The sequence below is a fragment of the Zea mays genome, chromosome 5 (genome assembly GCF_902167145.1).
Source record: "Zea mays cultivar B73 chromosome 5, Zm-B73-REFERENCE-NAM-5.0, whole genome shotgun sequence".
Taxonomy (NCBI): Eukaryota; Viridiplantae; Streptophyta; class Magnoliopsida; order Poales; family Poaceae; genus Zea; species Zea mays.
The window spans coordinates 160372618-160387589 of record NC_050100.1 but is presented as its reverse complement, the minus strand read 5'-3'; the positions used below and the strand labels follow the sequence as shown (position 1 = coordinate 160387589).

Below are 14972 nucleotides of genomic sequence, written 5' to 3'. Positions count from 1 at the left end.
TAAGTGGGCCAAACCCATTACAAAGGGGTAATCAGGTAAATATAAGAGAGCCCTAACCTAAACCTAAACATGAGTCTAACACCCTCCCCACAGTCTTAACTCTATCTTGTATAGATGTTGAGACTGGATCAAAACTCCGTGAATACACACGACGTCAGTCCCTTGGTAAAGATGCCAGCGAATTGCGACCTGGTTAGGACACTGAGAACGCGAACATCATTGGTAGCGACACACTCATGGACGGAGTGAAGATCGATGTCCATGTGCTTTGTGCGCTGATGTTGCACAAGATTGGTGGAGAGGTAGACCGTGCTGATGTTGTTGTAGTAGACGAGGGTGGAGCGCTTAAGGGGCTATGTAGCTCCTATAGAAGCTGGCGGTGCTAGAAGGCCTCGGCCACGTTGTTGCCCACAGCGCGGTACTTAGGCTTAGCGCTGGAGTGGAGGGGGACGACATGTTGTCTCTTCGAGATCCAGGAGACGAGGGTGGCGCCCAAAAACATGGCGTAACCGAATATGGATCAACGCATGATGGGCAGCCAACCCAGTCAGCATCGGTGTAGACCACAAGCTCAGAAGTCGGTGAGGGTCGAAGGAGAAGGCCATAGTCGATGGAGCCGCAGAGGTAGCGAAGAATCCGCTTAAGAGTGGTGAGGTGGGGCTCCTGTGGGGTATGCATGTGAAGGCACACTTGTTGAACAACATAGACAATGTTAGGTCGGGATAATGTTAGGTACTGGAGAGCGCCAGTGAGGCTCCAGTAGGTCATCACGTCGACGACCGAGGGCCCGTCGTCTTCGAATAGCTTCGCTTGAGTGTCGACAGGCATGGTGAAGGCCTTGTAGGCGGACATGCCAGCCAGCTCAGGATGTAAAGAGAGTACTGGCGCTGGTGGAGGAAGAGGCCTTAGGGCCGCCGCTCTATGGTGATCCCAAGACCCAAGAAAGTGGTGGAGAGGCCTCAGGTCCTTCATCGCAAACTCATGCTGAAGGGTGATGATCATGCGCTGAAGGAGGGCAACACTCGACAGCGTGAGCATCATGTCATCGATGTAGAGCAGGAGGTAGACGGTATCATCACCGTGCTGATGGATGAACAATAACATGTCCAACTTGGCCTCGACGAAGTCGAGGGAGGCCAAGTAGGAGGTGAAGCGACTTTACCAAGCTCGCGACGCCTGCTTGAGGCCATACAAGGAGCGGTTTAGTCAGTAGACCAAAACCGGGTGCGCAGAGTTGACGAAACCGGTGGGCTAGCTGCAGTAGACCATATCTGTTAGAGTGTTGTGGAGGAAGGCATTCTTGATACCAAGTTGATGAACTGCCTAGTCCTAAGAGAGAGCAAGGGAGAGAACGACCCGAATGATGGTGAAACTTGATGACGGGGTTGAAGGTCTCGTCGTAGTCCACTCTGGAGCGCTGAGTGAAGCTCCGAAAGACCCAACAGGCCTTGTAGCGGTCGAGCGAGTGAAAGTCACCTGGAGGGGGTGAATAGGCGAAACTTAAAAACTACAGACTTTGAACACAAACTTAAACTGAGGTTAGCGTTAGAATCAGAATAATGAAATCGAAGTGCAGAAGATAGTTCTTCTTTCTACGAGTTGACCAATCAACACGAATAACCTTAGGAGCTAACTCAAATCGATCACAAGCAAGAGAACTAGAGAGAGGGATGAGGAACAATCAAATCACATAGTAAGATTAACATAAAGACACAGGCGATTTGTTTCCCGATGTTCGGTTCCTAAGAACCTACTCCTGTTGAGCAGGCCACGTAGGCCAGGTCTTTTTCAACCCTTTCCCTCTCTCAAACGATCACTTAGACCGGTTTGAATGCTTCTTCTTAATCCCGAGGATCACTTAGACCCCGCAAGGAACACCATACACTTAGGTGTCTCTTGCTAGATTTACAAGTCAATGAGAGTTTAGAAGGAGAGGAAGAAAGCGTGATCAAGAAACCAAACAACAAAGAGCATCGAATGAAACACTAGTCTCACTCTCTACAATCTCTCACAAGGCACTTAATCACTAATGAATACAATCATAATTGTTGTACTTGGAGAGTCTTTGATGCTTGTGTGAGGCTTTGGAGTGAAGTCTAGCTCTTTGGAATGAATGTGGGAGTTAGAATGATTGGGTGTGTTGAATGGAGGTGGTTGTGGTTGTATTTATAATTACCAACCATTTTCTAGCCATTGCCAACTTTCTAAAACACATGAACGGTCCGCATCTTTACTCCGGACGGTCTGCCCCTACATATCAACAGCTGGATTTACAACGGTCAACAATAACTGTTATATCAACGATTATAATCGTATTAAATGTGTCGTTAGATGCCAGACAGAGCAAACGTGGACGGTCCGGTCATGCACCCAGGCGGTCTGCGTGGACGCTTAAAATACTTTTTATCGAACTTGGTACTTTTGGGTTTTTCAGTTTTTTGACTGGCGGATGGTCCGCTGCAGAGGGTTAGACGGTCTGTGCTCAGTCTCATATGATGCTCTTTTCTTTATGGGACGATCAACAATAGAAGTGTGATTTTGAAATTGGGAGTGATAGAGTCGAGCAAGCTGAGCCAAATTAAATTGTTTGATATTCTCGAATCCAAACTCACATAGATATCTAGACAGTCCATTTTTCCTATGACACTCAACAAGTTTTTTTGCGTTTTTTTTCATTTAATCAAAATTCAAAATTGGCTGAAAGGTGATTCGGCCCATTGTAGCCCCGAGACAGCGTCCGCCTACGGCCTATCCGCGTCAGCCCGCCGGCGAGTCGCGCACGAGACCTGCGAGGCGCGATGGCAGGCCGCGGCGGCGCCGGCCGGCGGCCTCGCGCCGTCTTCATGGCCTTCGGCACTCAGGGCGACGTCTTCCCCATAGCAGTATGCTTCTATTTTTTTTTACCTCCCCCTCTAGCAGCTGACTAGAGACGATTTTGCTCCCTTTTGCTCTACCTCCGTCAGGATACGTCGGAATTAAGTTCATGTACTCGATTTTTTAGTTTGTAGGGCTGTGCTTTCAATTTGATTCCATCCGTATTTATTCTATAGGCGCATGATTCCATCCGTATTTATTCTATAGGCGCTTGCTGCAGCTTTTGCGTGTGACCAACAGGAGTATGCTGTGGTGTTCATCACTCATTCAGCGCACCGGGTAAGAAGGCCTGCTAAAGGGTTCATAATATTTTTGTGTTAAAAAAAGGGGGTTCATACCCGGTTTAATTCATGTGCCATAATGTAATGAACTTGGCGCAGAGTTTGTCAGCACATCTAGCAGCCAGCAGTGTTAGATACATGCCTGTGTCAAGCCCGCCTGTCCTCGCTGCCGAACAGTTAGAGAATATCTCAAGTAAGAGCCACTGCCAGGAGGCTATTCAAATCTCATGTGTCCAGTTATTTCCTGGAAAAAAACCGATTATTCATGCAACTATCTTTCTTAGGTGATTCTATTCAATCAAACCATGAGCGTGAGTCCTTTTCAATGCGGAAAAAAGCCATTCAAGCGGAGCACAGGAAAGAATGCTTGTCTTTTGTGGAAGAAGTTTTTGGAAACGACCCAAGCATCAGTGGGGATTTTATTGTGATCAATTTCTTCGCTTTGGTAAGGAATATCTTTGTTCATGTATCAGCTGGAACTTATCTGGCATTCAGTTCTATTATTTTCTTCAAAATATTATTTTCTGTTAAAAATGGCATTGATGATATCAAAACCCTGATTCACAACACATGTTGAAATCATGGATTTTTTTCATCACACATGACAGAGGATATATCCACTATGCATTTAACCAATCACTTCTACATCTAGGAAATCAGAATCATTTCTAATAACCTGATTCAGCAAAAAAAATGTTTTTTATGCTATCATAATATGAGTTATCTCATGATTTAGGAAGGTTGGCACCTTGCAGAACTATTCCAAGTAAAGTGCGTCATTGCTGCTCCCTATTTTGTTCCATATAGGTACTTGGGCTATATCGATTTCGATTCGCATACGCTGTTTAAATTATTTCATTAGGGATTGTCTAATCTTCTATTGCTCTATTATTTATTTATCACTAATTTTAGTGTGTTTATGCTTCATTATCAATTATTCATTGCACTTTTTTTCAGTGCTCCTACATCATTCAAACGCCAATTTAAACAAACTTTTCCTCTACTTTACAAGTACTTTCAAGAAGCTCCTGCAAATACGGTACAGAATCATGCCTTGTAATAACGTTTCCTCTCTCAAATCTTCTTTCCCATTGGATTTGTCAGTTTTGGATTGACAAACATTTTTCTTAAATTGCTGATGTATTTAACTTATCTGCATGGTGTGCAGATAAATAGGGTCGTCTCTAAGACATGGTTTCATGGCCATTACCATTTTCTGTCTTTCACACGGTACCCATTGTCATAGAAGAGCAAACAATAGGGCACTTCATTCTGTAGGCACCAAGCCCTGTAGAGCAGTTGGGATATCCATTAGATCATGAGGCTGAACCGCTGAACACTTTTGCCATTATATGTAGTTATCAGGTTCACTATACTTATGGGTTATCCGGTTTTTATTCTATCACTACCTCTGTGGCACATGAATTGGAGATTCTCATATGTTAGCATCTGAAATGTGTGAGAGATGTTGTATGCCTCTTAAGCATTGAGGGGAAACCACTACATTAACGTTGTAAAGCAATTGCAGGTCTGCTGGACTGACATTATCCATTGGATGTGGGCACTCTTCATGGAAAGTTGGGGATCATGGAGAAATGATTGTCTGAATCTTAGCCCCATTCCTTTCACAGTTAGTACTGAGTATTATCTATAATTGTTTTTGTTTGTATGTTTGCAGTCCTGTTTAATCCATTGGAACATTACTGAGGTCAGATTTTCTGATAACTGCAGGATCCAGTAACCAATCTTCCTTTGTGGCATGTGCGAGAGGAGTCACCTTTATTACTGTAAGTATCATGCTTTTGATAATAAATATGAAGCCTATGCCTTATATGAGAACAATTAAGTTAATACACTTGCATATTCTGTGAGCTACTGCACTGAACGTGAAACTTTGGAAATGAAGTATTGTGATGGATTGATGATGGAAACTATTTTTTTTGGGGGGGGGGGGGGGGGGGGGCAGACCCAGTGTCCGTCGACATTAGTGAGGTCTAGGAAAGAGATAAACTGAGGCAAGCCTTTCCCCATAAAAATACGGAGAAACCGCTTCAAACCCACGATGGTGACTCAGTGAGACAGCTCTCACTACTACACCAGGCATACCCTTCTGATGGTAACTAATTGTACAATGATAACCACCCTTGTGAGAAGATTTGAAATCTTGGGCTCCCGGTAAATGCCAAATTTTCATGTGGTTAGTTGTCTGAGACAGGCGCTCCACAGCCAATCAGCCGCAAGAAGAGGCCTCCCACACCCGACCTGTTGTCCCCTTTGCGATCAAGAGGAAGAAGATATCAATCACCTGCTATCAACATTCATCTTTGCCCGCGAAATCTGGTCCTTCCTCCTGCATAGAGTGGCTTGCAAGTGCTTCCCCCCAGTCTGATGAGACTACCTTTGATGCCTGGTGAGAAAGAAATTGGTTGTTCACTTAAGAAAGGGACTCAACTCCATCGTCATTTTTGGGAGCATGGACTTTATGGAATTCTGGAATATTCATAATCGGTGTGTGTTTTATGCTGATTCTCCAAACCTAGATAGAGCTCTATTGTTTGCTAGTGAAGAGCTTATTTTTTGGGGTTTGGCAAGGGCACAAGGAATCCATTACCTCCATCCTTGGGCCAAGTGGGAGTTAATTTTAGGTTGAGGACATCTACTTTGTGTGACAAGGCACATCTATTTAATTTGAACACAATGGTGTGAATGGGTAGTGGGTGTCTTGTATAGGTCCCTTTCCCATTTTTTCTTCTTAATTTAATGATGTGCAGTTCTCCTGCATGTACAATAACAACAGCAAAGCCTTTTAGTCCCAAGCAAGTTGGGGTAGTTCTCCTGCATGTTCGAGAAAAAAAAAGATAAACCACCCCTGTATTAGTTTATACTGGATAAATGATTATCAGTTATGTTTTCCCAGGTATGGTTTCAGCAAAGAAATTGTGGAGTGCCCAGGTGAGCTCTGGTGCCCTCCACATCTTTCTAAAATCATTTTAGACATCTATATATATCTTCAAATTTGATGTACCTCATTTCAGTATACTTTACATAACATCATTGTAGGATATTGGCCGTTCAATGCTCATGCTTGTGGCTTTTGGTTTCTACCTATGGATTGGCAATTTTCTTGTGACAAATGCATGGAGTTGTCTGGAAATATCAATTCTTCATTTGGTGGTATGTTGTGTGCAAACCATTCTTCCCTGGAACACTTCCTCACAAGGAATGCTTATTCATCAAGACCTATATTTGTAGGATTAAGTTCCATTGGTAGGTGTGTTCTCATCTGATATTACTCGTATTTTTACTCTTTTTACCCTGGCACCTGTGCATTGCAACGGATCTCCAATAAATATTGAAATTATGTCTCTACTCATTGAGCTATTCATCATACAAATATTATTTTTTTATTTTAACCTTGAAGCTACATATGGATTTTTCTGACTTATCATTAAGCCATAACCTCAAAGAGATTCTGTACAGCTGTGCACAAACGATTCACCGAGCGTACACATATGCATAAACAAATCAATGCACAAAAGTTCTCTGGGTTAAGGCGTAGTAGAACTTTAGAACTAACCACCGTCACCAACTAATCTTTTTAAGGAGTGTATATCAGGTATGTAGATTAGAACCAAAGTTGATCAGCTCCCATTGCATTATTTTCCTTTAAATATGACTGTTAATAAAAAGTTTTTCGACAAGGTTTTGCACTTTGGGAAACATTTTGCTTCTACTTTTGTTTTGGATATCTATGTTATATGTTTTTATGAGTTTTTTCCCTATTGCCTTTCCAAATTGTCTTAGAAATTTCCTAGACTTTTTCCTTACAAATTTCCTTTATGACCAATCTGGTACAGAATGGGCTTTCTTAGAAATCCTAAAGCATTTTTAATGGTGCTTAAGGCTGCCATAGAGTCAACGGATTATATGTTCATCCTTTTCTCATCTGGATACAAGCCATTGGATTCTGCAATTCAATCTATTGCTTCATCAGTAAATGAATCAAGAGGGGTGGATTCACCTTCTCTTGGTGGTGACAGCGCTCTCCTTTTTAATGGCCGCCTTTTCTGCTTTTTAGGGTGAGTACTAGATTGATGTTATATGTTTGCGTTGTCCTGTCATGTGGAATTGGTGGTGAGAATGTTAAAATTTTCAGATCAATACCGTACAGTTGGCTTTTTCCTAGGTGTGCAGCCGCTATTCACCATGCTGGCAGGTAATGGAGCGCTCAAATTTCTCTCGTTGGCAAGTGCCTGATTTATAATCTTGCATGGTACTGGCACTTCCGCAGAAGATTTTATATTTTTACTGCTTTGATAACAGTGGATCAACAGCTGCAGCACTACTTGCTGGTATCCCTCAGGTGACAACAACACTTTCTACAGCTTCACCCCATGTTTTGAGGCTGTCTTTCTGCTGCTCTTTTCTTGTCCTTTTATTTATTCGCAACCTGTGATACCTGGATGTGTAGGAAGCATCAAGCCTGGTAATTCTATAACCCAAAAAAATGTTCTGATGCCGACTCAAACAAATACGTTATCTCCCAACTTCTGCATTTTCTTGATGATGCTTTGAGATGGATCCATTGTACTAAATTTTTTCGTGCAGGTAACATGCCCTTTCATGATGGACCAATTTTACTGGTCAGAGAGGCTACAGTGGTTGGGAGTGGCGCCTGAACCCCTACAAAGACAAAATCTAGTCCCAGATAATGATGACGCCTTGAGCATCCACAATGCTGCAGATGTGCTAGTTGGAGCTATCAGGTCAGCTTTATCGCCGGAAACCAAAGCTCAGGCGGCCAGAATTGCTGATAGGCTTTCTTCTGAGGTGCGTTGTCCTAATGGAACTGTATCAAGGGTATAGCCATATAGACCATTGCTTATTGTTTTTTTTAAAAGGCAGAAAACTTACTACTTTTCACTTTGCTATTGTGGCCAGGATGGAATTGGAGAAGCCCTCAGGATATTGAAGGCGAGAGTGTTGACTCAGAACAAAATCATCAGCTCATTCATCGCAAGTAAATAATTAGTACTGATATGATATGAGGCATTGATTTAAACCACTAAATTTAAGAAATGGACTTCTAATGCACCGCCCCATGTAAGATAGAGTAATTTCTCAAACCAATCAACTTTACGGGGCGTTTGGATCCCTTTATTTTAGAGGAATTAGAATTCACTCAATAAATTAACTTATTTAGTTTGGAATTTGATATTCCACCACTTTCCAAAGTTCAGATAGAAGGCTATCTCAAATTCATGAGGTGTAGGATGGAAAATGATTTTATACATTAGTAGAATTTGTTTCTACTCTGTAACTTACACGACACTCTTCGTCTCACTCATCTATAGTAAAAATGTAGCACATAAATATCTTCGACATCTTACTAATAATAGTATATAAATATATTTTGCATAAAACCGAATTAGCTGAAGGCCCCGTTTGTTTTTGAATTGAATTTCATTTTAATAATTATAAGTTAGACAAAACTAATCAAGTTCATATATTTATATATGTAATATATTTGTATATTATCCTAAATCATATGAGAGAGATAGTTATATACTACATTTATGTTATAGCGAAGCAAGTATATAAGAGTGATATAAGTTGTACATCGGAAAAATAAAAAATCAATTTTCATCTCTCACCTCATGAATTTGAGATAATATTATATGATAATTTTGGAAAGTGATGGAATGTCACATTCTAAAAAAATAGTCTATTCTATTATTAAGATTCTAATTCCTTAAAATGAAAGAAAATAAACGGGATCTAATTAATATATATCTAAATTATTATTATTAGAATGAAATTCAATTTAATGATCAAACGGGACGTTAGTTTATTTGAGAGAATAAAGGTGTAATGCAGTTTTTTTTGAGAGAACGATTCTACAGTGGTCTTTGGGAAAAAAAGATAAGCAAAATTGTAAATAGTTCCACTGTTCCTGACCAACTGATGGATGCCTCGCCGATAGAGATACTACCTGGGTAAAAATGTAATCTCACCACTTGCGAGAGATAATTTCAAGAGTCGATGCCTGGGGGAGTTACATGCAGAGCTAGCAAACCAGTCTCCGGACACCGGAACCAGCCCTAGCGCCAGCGCCAGCACCAGGCACCAGCTCCATGCAGCTCTTTCCCATGCAGAGCAAGCAAACATCTCGCGCTCCACGCCATCGCCAGGCAACCACCTCGCCCCCCCCCCCCCCCCCCCCCCCCCCCCCCCCCCCGCCGCCGCCGCCGTGGCAGTTTTACTGGCCGTGTGCGCGTCGCACTCGGCGCCGGGGCCTGGGCGGCTGCGGCGCGCCCTGGCCAGCGTGAGCCGGCGGCGGACAGAGCCGGTCGTCGCGGTCGTGCACCAGGTGCAGTCCGGCGGCGGGGGAGGCGTCGCCGTGCGTCTGGCAAAAGGGCGTCCTCATGGGCGGCAAGTGCCAGCTGCCTGATGACTTCTCCGGCGTCATCGACTACGGCGGAGAATGTTATCTTATTTTGCAACGAATGGCAAAACTTACGTGTTAAACTATGTTTATTTTTTGAGGGTTAATTACCTTAAATTCGACCAAAATTTTAATAAAAAGGATTAATATCTATCTATCTATATTACTAAATGAGCACTATTTCATTTACCATGAAATGCAGTTGCATGATGTATATACTAGTTGGTTACCCGTGCGTTGCGACGACTTACAACAATACCCACATATTATCTACAAAAGATATGAAGATTTTTTATTGATTGTCTCCACTCTTTGCATGATATTTTTTATGGACACACGGGTACCATAGACAGCAAATCAGAGACCACATCCCTCGCCTTCCCCACTTCCAAGGTTTTGTAGAGCAGGAGGGGAAGGGAAGAGGCGGATATACATGTTCGTTGTCGGAGAAGGACACGACGAAGACCTGGGCATCTGGATGCGACATAGTTAGTATATCACTAGATATATAAAGAAAGAGCACGCAAGCGGAGAAATAAGCCTAGCCGGAGCAGCTCCAAACCAAGAGGAACCCGCACCAGACGTTAGTCCGAGAAGGGCGAGAGAATGCGAGTGTCTTCCCAGTCCTGGTCCGTCGAAGCGACACAACACCACCACCAACTCCGTAGCATATGCCGACTGCTGCCACGCTATGGGCCTTAGTTGTCCAATATCTCAGACCTGTGCTCCTCATCGCTAAGATAACCTAAGCGTGGCAGGCGTCACCATGTCCTCCTCGACGGCACGCATGGAGAAAGGCCAGGAGCATGACCGACTCGCGGCTTCGATCGTGGGCGGGGGCAGCAGGTTGGGTATGAAGAACAGGGCAAAGGCTGGGAGGACGAACGGGATGTCCGACAACGGCGAACACGATGGTGCGTGCATGATATGAAACATCATTGTGGACGTGCAATAGCCACTGCACGAGTCGGTGTCGAGGCTGGTGTCGGACAAATACAGGGATGAGGTGGCGTGGAGGTGAAGGCATGAGGGGAGAGAGAAAAGAAGTAGAATAGCGAACGATGTGGTGACAACTGAGGCGAGGACCATCATTATCGTGCAGAGGTATAGATGGCTATTGGGGGCCTTCCTCTTCCGAAGGTCCTAAAAACATGACTAACCATATGTTTTCAGTATGACTGACTATTACAGGAAGCTTCGGCTTTGGGATGAAGGCGTGTGATATGAGGATACAACTTGAAGGCAAGGATGGACGCTGAAGCTATGGCTAAATGAGCTTCGGCTTGGTATGATAGCGAAGATGAAGGACAAAACCGACCTAAGGTGGAAAAGACTACTTAATCCTTGATAGTTTGCATTATGATTAAGAGTAGATGTTAGGGGCATGAATGTAATCTTATCCGGGCTGCGTTCCGTGCCTATAAATAGATGAACAGTAACACTGTACTGTTCACGCTGGATTATAATCACCCTCGTGTCATTTTCGCAACTTCACCTTCTGGCAAGCCGAAGATATCAATGTAACTCAAATATTGTTGATGTTTGTTCATATTTATGAAATGAGAATATAAATAACTTACTGATTCATAATCATTATTTATATTATTTTGTATTTCATGTACCCTTATTTATATTTATTCACTGAGATGATGAAGGTATGTCCTTTGTCGAAGAGGAAATTCTCCGGCTGGGTGGCGGAATGCACCCGCCCTAAATCCTAAGATGAGGAGGGGGCCTAAGCGTTTTGCCTGTCTGCTAGATGATCGACGAACACGAGTGACCATAAGAACACACAAGAGTTTTAGAGTGGTTCAGGCCGTCGGAGCGTAATACCCTACTCCACTGTGTGTTGTATTGAATCTGTGAGCTTGAGAGCTTGAGTGTGTGAGAGCCTGAGTTGGGTTCAAGTGAGCGTGTAACTGAGTCTGAAAGTTTGCCTTGTAACGTCGTGTGCCCTCCCTTTTATAGCTCAAGGGAGGCACGTACAAGGATACTGAGCCCCGATATGTGGACCCAGGGCAAAATGGAAGGAAATAACTAATGCCTGTAACGCCTGGGCGATCTTCGAGCGTCATAATGTCCGTAGTTCATACAATATTGATATGTCGCGGCTGCTTCCTTGATAACGCGCGAATCATGATGAGTGTAGTACACGCGGCAGCATGGGCGTACTGCTTGCCAACGGAATGGACAGGCACGCCGCCTGCGGGATGGCCTGGTCGCCGCCCATCAGCGGAGTGGACAGGGCTCATTAAATGTTGAGGCGTCACATCGCCTGTCAGCAGAATGGACAGGGCTCATTAAATGCCGAGGCGGCACATCACCTACTAGTGGAATGGATAGGCGACGCGCCTTATCCGCGATAAATGCAGAGGCCGCGCGGCCCAGAGGCCTTACGTCATGCTCCGCCCGCTGGCTTACGTCACGGGCAGTAGGCCACATGGCAGCATCGGGGCTCCGCCTGAGCAGGGAGCAGAGGCGTACGGTATGGTCCAGACACGTGTCGGCTCCGGACCCCCGCCTGGCCTTGATTAAGGCCTGGGTATTCTTTGTCCCCGAATCCCGGAACCTTGCTGTGAGTGGCCCGGACCACACACAGAGGGGTCCAGAACCCATCCTAGGGGTCCGGTTTGCACCCGTGGAGGTCCTGGACCTTACCCGGAGGTCCGGTCTGTATACACAGGGGTCCAGCACTTTCCCATGGGGGTCCGGACCCACTGTTGATACCTTGGAGTATATCGTCTTCTCTGGCCACGTGGCGGCCCCGGAGCCGTCCACGTGGTGGGGTCGGGCGCTGTTTACCACGCGACTAGAGATAGCCGCGTGGGTATCACGTCTTCATACTGTAGTAAGGGGTACCCCTGTTTCAGGGTACCGTTAGTGGCCCTCGGGCCCACCTCAGGGGAGGGTACGAGCCTGCAGGTGGGGCCAAAGCTTGACTGGCGATTGGCGTGCCGCTTCCGTGTGTTTGCTGACGTAATCTCCGCCAATCCGCCTTTGGTCACGCCATCTGCCATGTCTGTCCCTGCGGCTGACTGACCTGTGGCCCCCACCCTTGATGGTTTTCCTGGGCCACGCGTGAGGTGCCTCGATACCGCTGCACTGGTTTAAAAAATCGCCTTCTCTTTCTTCTGCGGCGGCCCCGAGGAGGCGCAGTACTGGCGCGAGCGGCGGTTCGCTCTTTCTGCACCCAGGAACCGACGCCCAAGGAGTACGACTTGTGGGCCTGGGCCCCCGTGTCACAGACTGGGCCGCTTTGGTGCGCGTCGGGCGAGATTTTCCGCAGTGTCTCGGGGCGCGAGCGGGAGAGTCTGCCTTGAAAAGGGATTCACCCCGCGTGCGGCAGTTACGCTTTCGCATTCTCTTCAACTGCTGCGCCCTTTCGCCTCCGAGTCCTCTGCGCCCCCTTGCACTCACGCTCTTCTGCTTTCCGCCGCCGTAGTCACCATGGCCTCGCTAGTCCATCCCGAGCGCTTCCAGTCCGAGGGGGCACTCAACTTGGTGCGCAACCTGCTTGGATGGAGCGCGCCAGCGTTCGCCGGAAGGATCCGCGCCGGCGCCACTCCCCTCAGCGATCTCGTCGCTGGGGAGTTTGTGCTCTTCGTCTCCTACCTCTCCTGCGGGTTGGCGTTGCCGATCTCGCCTTTCTTCCAGCTGCTGCTGGAGGAGCTCGGCCTCCAGCTTCAGCACCTCACGCCCCACTCCATCCTCCAGGCAGCCATTTTTGTCCACCTCTGCGAGATGTGCGTGGGGGTGGCGCTCTTCCGCCAGTGCTCAGATGAAAGGGTGTTGCACAACGACCTTCCGGAGATGGAAAGCGAGGTTAGTTGTGACTCTGCCCTTCGCATGAACTCCATCGCCTCTCGTAGCGGCCTCATCGGTTCCTCCCTGAACTTCACCAGCATCTCATGGTGCGCCTCCATGAACTGGTCTAGCTCCGGCTCCGCCGCAGCGGCTAGGCCGCCGTGCACCGCTGCGCCTCCACCTTCTGTGCTATCTCCGTCAGCCTCGCCGACACCTCCGGTGGTGCCCCCACCTTGTTGCACTCGAGGTAGGCAGTGAGGAGCGAGTAGTAGCCTGGGTGCGAGATGATCTTGGCCTTGATGGCCTCGACATCGCCTCCGTAGGGAGACGACAACAAGGGTTCCAGGCGGCGCAGGCAACACCAGGGCCCCAGGCGGTGGAGGCAACGAAGAAGGCACTTGAAGATCTCTAGGCAGAGCATCGCGTCGGGGTCCAGCACATTGCTGCATGGGCCGGCGAGTCGAGGCCATCAAGACCAAGATCGTCGTCGCCTGATGATGAGTAGCTAGGTCTGTAGAGAGAAGGCAAGGGTCTCGCTGGGAAGCGGCTTTGTAATATTTTTTGGTCTTTGTAATATACTTTTGAGTACTTATTTATCAAGCAGTACTAGCATTTATCTGTATGCTATTTGTCCTTGTTGTGTGTGGCGTTACCAACTCCTCCCTGGTACTTGGCCCCCCTGGGATGTAGGCTCGACGTGTCGAGGCTGGATACCAATATACCTAAGAAAGAGTTGGCAATGGCCCCCGGGAGGTAGCCTCGACTGGGACCTGGACCTGTACACAACTTCGGCTAGGAAGTGTTAGTAGCACACCCATAGGACCCATCGTCTGGTATCAGCCATCCTTTGATTCACGCCATAGGACCTGCAGGATTGAGTCTGGGAAGCCAAGCCTCATGTCCGGACCTATAAGATCACAACTCCAAATACTAGGGCACCCGTTGAAGAGTGGTGGAGGTGCAGGCTTAGGGTACGGGACTAGGCTAAGTGGCTACACAGCTCCGGACCACCCCAGGAAACAAACGCCCTATCTCTAGAACCGGACCCGCAGGTTGCCAGACCCCCTGTATCAGGATAGGGGTCCCGAACTGCAAGCCTGGCTACTCAATTTGGGTGTCATCATACCAGCAAGGGTGGGATCTGTATGGGTGGGTTAGATAAAAAATAATATCTGGAAACTGTAGCAGAATTAAATCATCACAGAAGCACATCTGGGGGGAGGTAAATCTTTTCTTTATAACTTGATATGTATGGGTGCAGACCAACAGGCCGGGCTTATGAGGGCGGACCTCACCGGGCTGGCGTACACATATGCACAACCTAGTTACAAAAATAAGAAACCTTAACCCCTCAGGCTTGCTCCTATGGATAGTGAGAGCACCTAGAGGGGGGGGGGGTGAATAGGTGATCCTGTAAAATCAAACACTAATAGCCACAAAAACTTAGTTTAAGGTGTTAGTACGGCTAAGTAGCGAGTTCTTGTGAACACAATAATCACAGAGAAAGCAACACAAGTGACACACGATTTTTATCCCGTGGTTCGGCCAAGTAATACTTTCCTACTTCC

The 14972-nt window shown here is 46.4% G+C and overlaps 1 protein-coding gene and 1 pseudogene across 2 annotated transcripts; one reads left to right on the top strand and one right to left on the bottom strand.

The window, feature by feature from the left end:
• The first annotated feature begins 2711 nt into the window (after positions 1–2711).
• On the top strand, positions 2712–8473 carry LOC100501651 (putative acetate/butyrate kinase domain protein). Of its 2 annotated transcripts, none has more exons than XR_004849249.1 (15): positions 2712–2882; positions 3082–3153; positions 3255–3348; positions 3440–3600; positions 3892–3962; positions 4113–4194; positions 4684–4785; positions 4887–4942; positions 6073–6107; positions 6216–6426; positions 7013–7234; positions 7312–7371; positions 7479–7641; positions 7764–7985; positions 8097–8320. XR_004849249.1 is itself a non-coding variant. In NM_001196331.1 (15 exons), exons 1-15 carry the CDS (start codon positions 2799–2801, stop codon positions 8181–8183), a joined length of 1599 nt encoding a protein of 532 aa, NP_001183260.1. In that variant the 5' UTR covers positions 2735–2798; the 3' UTR covers positions 8184–8473. The 2 variants fall into 2 exon arrangements, 1 of the variants encoding a protein (NP_001183260.1); NM_001196331.1 differs by having other exon boundaries at positions 2735–2882; positions 7479–7518; positions 8097–8473.
• Positions 8474–9414: 941 nt separating this feature from the next.
• LOC118471959 (homeotic protein knotted-1-like) lies at positions 9415–13825 on the bottom strand (annotated as a pseudogene).
• Positions 13826–14972: the final 1147 nt, after the last annotated feature.

Excerpts from the sequence above, each read along its gene's own strand:
- LOC100501651 (NM_001196331.1), top strand. The coding sequence starts at position 2,799 with ATGGCAGGCCGCGGCGGCGCCGGCCGGCGGCCTCGCGCCGTCTTCATG. Across the intron at positions 4,195-4,683 it reads AAGAAGCTCCTGCAAATACG|GTCTGCTGGACTGACATTAT; the intron begins GTACAGAATCAT and ends AAGCAATTGCAG. Across the intron at positions 6,427-7,012 it reads GGATTAAGTTCCATTGGTAG|AATGGGCTTTCTTAGAAATC; the intron begins GTGTGTTCTCAT and ends AATCTGGTACAG.